We start from the raw sequence: 9,763 nt of genomic DNA, 5'->3' as shown, positions 1-9,763 counted from the left end.
TGATTTGAAATTTACGAACATAAACGATTTATATTCCTCAATATTTTTCTTTTTACTGTTCTATAACAAAGTAGGACAGTAAAAAGAAAAATATTGAGGTAGGTGTGTAGGTACTCAATTTTCTACAATAATTTTGGTTTAAACCGATAGGGGAAAGTTTTGAGTTCAAGACAATTTCAGGACAATCATTTATTTTGAAATATTATAAACGTCAAGAAAACAAAAACATAATAGTAGTATGTAACATATAACATTGTTTTATATAAAAATGTAGAAATACTGGATTGACTGGAGTGTTTTTATTATGTATCTGTGGTTCGGTCATTATCGATATTATAGATGGCGCTGTAGTGTACGTCAAATGCCGCCATTACATTCCGCTGTCAAGTTGCTGACGATATCCAATAAAATTTGAGCTTTTTCAAATTTAACAGGAAGTTGTGTCCCATAACTGAAATCTGGTGGGCTTGGTGAAATTTGTGGCGAATTATTACAATTTTTTGATAAAATAATGGCTCAAAATATCAATCCACATTATGCCTCTTCGTCTAATCCAGCTAAACAGAATGAAGACACAATTAAATTGAAAGATAATCATGCAGTTAGCAAACGGTAAGTACATTTACATTATACTATTCATTTACGAATTTTATTGTTGATTTTATCGGTTTTTGGGGTTGTATGATAATGTTCAGTGGAGACAAAGAGCTGTTAGTCATTGTTTTATTGTTAAAATGTTTCTTTGCATAACGGTTTTATGCAATATGAAATTTATTAATTTACTATTTATGGGGGCAAACTTACTATTACTAGTTCCACAAGTTTGGATTTTATAAATTTCATTTCCTAATAAGATACTATAACAATTACTTATAGCCCTTACCAATGTCCAGTTAACATTATAAGTGCAGTTGTTTTTTTTTATACTTTGGAGGGTAAAGTTGTAAAAATGTCTAGAGACACACTAGTAGGGTTTGGCAGCCATTCTGAAGTTAAAACTATGCAAAGATTCGGTATATAACTAGACAATATATTTGCAGTAAGATAGCTTCATAAAATATGTTACAATATGTAAGCAGTCTTTTATACATAATTAAGTGTGACCCAATTTTCTTTATTACTCAACTCTTAATATAAAGTATCACATTCTTATCTCATGGACTGACCAATAAGCCCATGAGATATGAATAATTATCTCTGGAATGCTCTAAAAGTTGGTATCTACATCAGTCAGTAATAATACTATGAATAGTGTCAGAGGTATAATGGGTTTGTGATTGGTAGGTATATACATCACATCTTTATCTTCGAAAGGGTAGGTAGAGGTGCAACCAAGTCACTGACTTTTCACCAAATGGGTCCCAACCCACAATGTGATAAGACCGAGGCTATTGCTATATCTGGTAGAAATTTTAGACTCTGGTCTGGTACTGAGCAAAAAAACCTAATATCACTGCCCGAGGATCTGAGGTCCAGAATTCGATTCCAGGTCTTCAGAGTACTGCCATTCAGCACGCCCAATACAAGTATGCTATTAAGTCTAGGAATAAACCTTAATTTAAGAGTTCCTTCAGTACACAGATTGTGTAAAATACTATTTCTAACATAGTCATAATAATCAGAACCATTTAAATCTACTGCACATTTTGTTTTGAGAAATAATGATGTGTAACAATTTTAAGTTTTTACTCTGAGCTCATTGTTCATCATATTTGTGAAAAATCTACAAATATAATTACATAAACTTAGTAACTCATCTATCACTTTCTTCTCCACAGACTTCAAAAGGAACTAATGGAGCTAATGAGGTGCATGGACAAAGGCATATCAGCTTTCCCCGAGAGTGAAAACCTCTTCAAATGGATAGGCACCATCAACGGACCACTAGATACAGTGTACGCTGGCCACAAGTACAAATTGTCGCTCGAGTTCCCAAATTCTTACCCGTATGCTCCTCCAGCTGTCAAATTTATAACACCGTGTTTCCACCCCAACGTAGACACCTGCGGATTAATATGTCTAGATATTCTAAAAGATAAATGGACAGCTTTATATGATGTCCGTACTGTATTACTATCCATTCAAAGTTTGTTAGCAGAGCCTAATACGCAGAGTCCGTTAAACCAACAAGCCTCATATCTCTGGCCCAATCAGCCTGCGTACAAAAAATATCTAGATGACTTTTACAATAAGCACAAAGACTCATAGTGGGTTTGATGTTTTTGATTGTGTTTTTTTTTGTGTTGTGAATGTTTTGAACGTGGGGTTGTGGTATGACGAGTTTTTGCGTCGTATACATTCCTTAGGTTCTATGCACTGACTGATATTAATCTTATTTAGGAAATATTAAGCTGTCTTTGTAGTAATTAACTGTATGCTGTCTTCCTTAACTATTTTTATTTTATTTGTTCTAAAAATTTTGAGATGTTTAATATTTGGAATTAGGACAGTGGTTATTTTCTGTTTACCTTAACAAAACTTCTTTCATACAAAATGTTCTGAAAGACACTATAAAGTTCACCTACATTTATTTTCTTTGAAACTTATCGTTACCATATACTGTTGCCATTGTAGTACATATTTCCTAAAGCAGTAAAAACTCGTCACCCTGCACCTCCTGGGTGCGAACACGTGAGACGGGATAAATGTACCTTATTGAGAGATCACTGACATTACAATTCTTTAGTGCAATTCAGTTGTTGTTTTATTGTATCCTTTCTAGTTTTAGTACGAGCATTTGCCGTTAGATGTCTTTATAGTAAATATATGCACCACAAATCGAAATTCCTTTATGAAGTTATATCCTTGTGATCACACTGAAGGCTCAAGATTAGAGATGGCTCGTACATATTACAAAAAAACAGAAGTGTGATTTGGACTCGCGCACCGAGGGTTTCATATTAATATATGTAAGGTATCTAAGTAAACAAGTTGGTACTGAACAAATTTATCTGTACCGTTCGATCCTTAAACACGGTTATTGCACCAACCGCAAATAATAAGTTTGGTTTGTTAATCTTTACGTGTACTGTTAGACATAGCTTCTTACCAAGTTTCATGATTCTTGGTCAACGGGAAGTACACTATAGGTTTTACTTCCCTTGTGCATTCGCAAAATATGCGACATAAACGTTTCACTTTCTCACAGCTAAAAGCAACCCCAGACCAGAGTAATTGTATAAATTGCAATAAAATAAACCTCTCTTCGTTCCTTCTAGAAAAGGGGTCTTGACATATAGACGCACAACAAAGTGATCCAGAGTTCCTTTTAAGTTACGAAACGCTAAAATTTTGGGATTTGGAAGAGGAGAAAGTTTCTGGTTTTGATAAATATATTCCTACATATAAGCCTACTAAAATCCTTGATCTGTAGGTATTTCTACTCTTTTTTGGTTACCAAACAACGCTGCAAAACTTGCTGTCAGCATTACACTATCGTAATGGATGGTCCAACCTCAAAAAGCTGAGGGATGAGATGAAACATGAAGGATAAATTGGAGAGAAAGCAACGCCGATTCCTCCGTCTGGTAATAACGAAATTGCAAAACAAAACTCTACTGAAAATGTCTAATCATTTATTTCAATTGTGTTCCATTTAATAAATTAACAATTATTTACATTTATACACTTAAATTACAAAGTTAACCATGAACAATATAATTCTCACTGCCTTACGGGTCACATAAATAAATATAAAGTATTTCTGAGTGCGACTTATGTAATCTGTGGTAGCACTTGTGTTAAGAAGAGAACTCATCGGCTTGATGTTAAGCGTCATGTCTGCAGTGGCGTAGGACGGGTTGCCACCTGTGGCTGACTCATTTGCTCTCCCAAAACACTGGGGCGACTGGGGCAATAAGAACCCTGGAGTCATTTACATGCGCCAAAAAAAAATATTTTACATATCTTTCCGTCCCGCCCGAACCACACTACGCCACTGCCTTTTTGGCCATGGTGGTAAAACTAAAGTACTATTCATTTTATGCTAAATATTGCACTAGCACTTATCCTGACGCACATGTATGACTGGTCTATAGTGACCAAAAAAATATTTATCTTTTTTAGCAATTAACGTTTGTTAATACAAGCCATGTCAGTAAATAATGGATATCTTATCTAATTGATTTGTATTGTTTTATTATCTACAATATCAGTTGATTCACTTTAGTCAACACATTTATTAGCATTCGATAATAAGTGGTATACATCAACCAAAAATAAATGCATACAGTTCGACGGAAGGAGTAGAAATTACAAGTAAGAATGCCATACGGCTGAATTACGTCACTGTCATTATGATTTAGACGTGTGAGGGAGACAGCTAATTATAACAAATAACAGCTTATTCTTATTTCAAAATTCGAAATATATGTTTCCTTAATTCAACAAATTGGTTACTGCATTTAAATGTAATTGTATTATTTTAAATTGCATAGACAAAAATTACAAAATCAAACTAGTCCATTGGCAAAGATCTTATAATTAAAAATGATTTATATACTTATATATTTTTTTTTGTTTAATTCTCATGGTAATTAAATTTTCGATATATTTTTAATACATATAAAAATCTACACAATACTGTAAGATGCAAAAGATTATTTATTTAATCAACTTTTTTCATTAACAATTATTTTATTGTACATTAAGTATAATCATTTTTGTTTCTTATGACTATATCTTGTAACATATGATATATTATTTATATGTAAAATTCACACATTTGGAAGATTGGCACACATACACATTTGTAGGCGTTACTAGGAATCTATAGAAATTGTACTAACCGTCATTTAATGGCTGGCAGCAGTATAGCATGACGCATTTCCGTTTTTCAGGTCTAAGGAGAGGTGTAACACGTCCACATTTTGCCAGCTATATTAGGTCCCATGTAAAAGGGGACGGGCCCAATTCTAGGCTCCATGCTGATACTGAGTAGAAAAACCAATTTCACTGCCTAATCTGGGATTCAATCCAGAGGCTCCAGCATAGCAGTCATACAGCGTCACCAATATTAACCAAATACAAAATGAATATTTTATAATAACAAACTACAATTTTTTCTAGATTCCTAACAATGCCCGTAACCGCACACTCACACACGCCATTAAGAGCTTTATAAATATATCTTGTAACACAAATCTTAAGTTAACACGAATAGACTAGAATGTGTGCATATGTTCTAATGCTCAGCGCACATACGATAAGCCGCATAGCAACGCATAGCTTTACAAATTCTCGTTCAATTTTTGTTAGAATTTGAGGCAGATATAGTTGTGTGTATTTAGTCGTAATAGAACTATTATTTTCCCTCGTCTGGTATAGTTACAGTACTAAAAGTGGCAAAGAAAAATTAATATTAAAGGTTTTAGAAATGATAAATAAACGATGATTCATAGTAGTTATGGAAGATATTGTAACAAACGCTGTGCTATGCGGGCCTTGATGTGCGACAAACATTTTAACTTTAATATTTTGCCGCAGTCATTTTGCTCATGTAAGGCAATAACCAAAATGCCTAGATGACAACAAAAAGTGCAGATAAAATTATAAAATTGAGTTTTATTATTTGTAATGTTGCATTCCATAAAAATGTTTATAAACATTGTCCAACGGCAATTTCGTATTAAGTAGTTGTTAAATTTTTAGTATAAATCTAAATGAGTTATATTTTTTTATAATTATGTGTGAAAATATTAATGATGATTTGAAAACAAAATGGCTGCGACACATAGCTACAATAAACTATTATAAAGGAATGATTTCACCTAACAAAATGTAATATAAGGCTCTCCTTATCTATCTAATTTGGGGTCTGTATTTTGGACCCACAGTAACATAACTTGGATTTTAGTAATATTGCAGCCCAGTGTTTAGCGTCAAATGACAAGTTTCAGAATTATAATATCTATTAGGAACAATTTCAAATAAAAAAAGATAAATAAATAAATAGATACAATTTTTATACCAAAAGCAATTAATGTAATTTATTAACTTTCACGTGATACTGACTGAATGCATATTAAAAAGATAATTTGAATTGTAACTCTGATCTGGGATTTTATGATATTTGTATTTGATATTATAGTGTCTTTTATATTTTATTTTTCGGTATCATGCAAGCTAAAGGCTGTCTTATACTGTAGCCAAATCCTGGCACTACAATAAGATACTTGTATATAAATATCTCATGTAGTCTCAGATGTTACAAAGGAATACGGCCTCAAAACCCAAACTCGAAATAAATATTTGAAACCACGTCTTTTGTTTCACGCTGACTTCGCTAAATTATATTACACTTTTAGACACCAAGTACGAATATAAGTGAAAAACAGGTAGTTTTGCTTTCACACTTATTATCTATTGATTGGTCTAATCTACGCCAATCTATATCTTAAAACTAACTTTTAACTATAATCAACAAAATAGTCATCACTACTACAACGACAGCAAGGCATAGTATACAGTGCATCTTCCTGTTTTTCCTTTGGTACCTTTCAGCTTTTTGGAGCTGCTTATACCCTTCGTGGACTTGCACCTGTGTCTGCTCTATGTTATAGTCTATGCGATCTAAAACGGTACCTTGTTCATGCACCATATGCGCTAAGTCTTTGAAAACATCGTTCAAGTCTACTATCGATCGTACAATTTTATTAACCTCTTCTTCTCGTTCTGTCACCATTTTAGTGTTCTCTTCTTGCATTAACAGCATTTGTTTTTGACTCATCACTTGTCTTTGGAAGTTGTCTGATTGTTCCTCGTCTATAAAGTTTTTTTGCATGCCCGATGTGCTTGGGAGGGAGAAAAGTAAATCAGTTTGGTTGTTACTGAGGCCCGGTAGTAAATCTGTGTTGTCATCAAGACTCAGTTCTTCGAAGTTGGGTAGTTCGAAGTACGCATTAGACCTCTCTTCTCTGGATGTTAGGGATTTGAGGTATATAGACTGAGCGGTGCGGAATGTTATGCTAAGTTCCTGTAGGATCGACACCAATGCTAGCACCACGTTAGCGGCTAGCTTCTGTTCCGTTTTATTTCCTGCAAATATTTTTTTAGTCTTTTAGAGACACCAAATCGACATGTGGATTTATTATTATAAATTAAAGGTATACAAATTAATCATAATTTTTTTTAACCATCTTCTAGCCGCTTTATTTCATCAAGCAGTAATAACTAGAAATCTTTATAAAATAGCCAATTTTATAGACTACCCACAACATAAATATTCCTTACCTATGTTACCTACGTTATAGTTTGAATTTTTTGTATGATGTCTGTACCCCCAAATACTAGGAACCTTACCGTGTCGTATCTGCGCCTTGATCGCCGTGACGTGCGTGTGAGCATGGGTGAAGTGCCTGCCGATCTCCTGCGTGAGCCGCTGTATGTGATGCTGCTCGGTGGAGTCGTCCAGCGCGGGTCGGTTGATCTGCTTCTCGTGGCGCGTCTGTAGCTCTGACAGTTTTGTTTTTAACCTGTTTAAGCATTTATATTGTTCACTGACTTTAAAAGAAACATATTCTCAATTCATGAGTTTGTATTTTTAGCCTTCGACGCGAAATGAAGGGTATTAGAATAATATGTATCTGTGACATTGTATCTCCCAATGGTATTTTGTTGGAAAGCTGATATAATAAACATAGCTATAATTTATGCAAATCTGTTCAGATGACTGAAGGTGATCAGCTCACTTTCTACTTGACAAAAGTTATCTAATTATACTTTTAAAGGAATGCAATGGCAGGTGTGAGGACGAGATAATCTCTGGACTTTTAGGGGTTCCTACTCCCAAGTCTTTAAGTCATATGTAGCAATATTTCAAGATCATAGGGTGTATCAACCAACTACTTGTATAAATTGACCTGGTGATGACGTAGTGCGCCTCCTCGAGCGTGTCGGCCCAGGGCGGCGGCGCGTGCGAGTCGCGCATCTCCACGCCCGCCTCCATCTCGTGCGAGCTGCGCCGCATGAGACGCACGCGCTCTGACTCATTGTTCTGCAAAAACAAAAATTACAATATTTTTTTTTAGGCAATACTGTCAACATGATCCAACTGATGATAAGTGGAGTGGGGATAGGCCAGTAGAATGTCAACTGACGAGAGATGATTGCCCCTCAGCAGTTGACACAATACACCAAATACATATACACAGATCTCAGAATGTGACACACTAATGTAGCCCACATTGGTGGCTTTAATACTTTGTATGGTGGTCCCTGTCCAGGCGCTTATAAAATATATCCTACAACCATAACATAAAAATATATATAATAAACAAACTTATATACATGTCTAGGTTTAGGTGCAACCCAGTGAAACTTGTGCTATATTTCTCAAATTCTCTACTCAATTTGCAAGAAAAAAAATTATTGAGTGCATCAACGACTGTCTTAAAACAGTTGCAACTTGTCAATACATTAGTTATTGTATCACACTGTTCTATGGCAGTTTTAAGGGTGGGGCAAGCCCTAAACACATGTTCATCCTAATAATTTAAGAAAAATCTACATAAATCATTAATATAACACATCAACATATTTATATTTAAATAAAATAAAAATATCTTATGCAAATTATGCTTTAAAATCATTCTTTAAATATCAGATTTAGTCAGTAAATTAATTTAATAACTGGCCATGAGGCCATGAAACAAATATTAGCCCATAACATTTGCCAATATTTGCTTAGAGAACGCCCATTAATATATTTTTTTAAGTTTATATTGCATTTATTTCCTAGTATCAAAAGAATCATTATAGTAGTAAAAAAATGTTGCACCATCAAACTGGATATTGATGGATCCTAAGTAAAGAATTGTATTGTATGTAAAAAAATGTAATTTTCACTTTTTAGTGTTTCATTATTTAGGTAATGTTTACTATAAAATCCATTAAAAAAAATAATAAATGAAGATTTTTACGATACAATAGTTTACTTAGAAGTCATCAATAATTCATATGGCTTTACCATAAAATTCTAATATGATAAATGTAAAAGTTTATGAATCTTGGTATATTCATAATTTTATTAATATACATACAGTAAGAAAATTTAATAAAATTTCCTAGATTAATATGGTAAGGTTTCTGCTGTGCCTACATTTATAACATTTAATAATACATATAAATAAAATTATATTCGTATTGTAAAGTGTAGTAGTAATTTTATAAAAGATGTGATCTTTTTCTATAAATAAACATTTGTTGGACCAATCTCTGTATTTCTATAGATGTTTCTACACTTTTAAAATAAATACATAAATCAATAACAATAAAAAGGAATATTATTGCACCTGTTCGGAGAATATCTGTCTGCTGTGTATGGCATTATTCCTCATCAACACAAACACCTCCGTCAAACTCCTCGACACCATTATTGAACAATTTCTATACGAAAATCAATAAAAACCCGAAAAAAATATTTATTTTCTTCGATTCCATTGGCAAATGACAAGACACATCAGATGACATTTGTAAATTTCTGTTTTGTCTAAATTTTGTTTGATAGGCAAAGGTTTTTGAGCTAAATGCCATCTTGAGATTACAAGCTTCAATTTAAATGTTTAAAAGCCGAGGATATGTTGATTCAATCATTATTAGAATAAGATGATGTATAAATAAATATTACCATATACACCTTTTGTTTGGATACTTTATTTATTTCACAGTATTTTATATTTTATTGTACTACACTAAACTTTTAGCGTGAAATGAAACTTTTACGTTTCGTTGCACGTTTTATCTTTTATACAATCTTTATGTCAAA

The 9,763-nt window shown here is 33.3% G+C and overlaps 2 protein-coding genes across 2 annotated transcripts; one reads left to right on the top strand and one right to left on the bottom strand.

The window, feature by feature from the left end:
* Positions 1-354: 354 nt before the first annotated feature.
* LOC115456018 (ubiquitin-conjugating enzyme E2 C) lies at positions 355-2,695 on the top strand. The gene is made up of 2 exons (XM_030184864.2): positions 355-612; positions 1,779-2,695. Exons 1-2 carry the CDS (start codon positions 512-514, stop codon positions 2,206-2,208), a joined length of 531 nt encoding a protein of 176 aa, XP_030040724.1. The 5' UTR covers positions 355-511; the 3' UTR covers positions 2,209-2,695.
* Positions 2,696-6,339: 3,644 nt separating this feature from the next.
* Positions 6,340-9,498, bottom strand: LOC115456017 (syntaxin-16). Its single transcript, XM_030184863.2, has 4 exons — positions 9,291-9,498; positions 7,860-7,993; positions 7,300-7,472; positions 6,340-7,035 (listed from the first exon to the last, which is right to left on the bottom strand). The coding sequence occupies exons 1-4, from the start codon at positions 9,369-9,371 to the stop codon at positions 6,401-6,403; spliced, it is 1,023 nt and encodes a 340-aa protein (XP_030040723.1). The 5' UTR covers positions 9,372-9,498; the 3' UTR covers positions 6,340-6,400.
* Positions 9,499-9,763: the final 265 nt, after the last annotated feature.

This window comes from Manduca sexta, chromosome 4, assembly GCF_014839805.1.
Source record: "Manduca sexta isolate Smith_Timp_Sample1 chromosome 4, JHU_Msex_v1.0, whole genome shotgun sequence".
Classification (NCBI taxonomy): domain Eukaryota; kingdom Metazoa; phylum Arthropoda; class Insecta; order Lepidoptera; family Sphingidae; genus Manduca; species Manduca sexta.
Note: the sequence above shows the minus strand (reverse complement) of the source record. Positions and strands in the feature narration are given on the sequence as shown.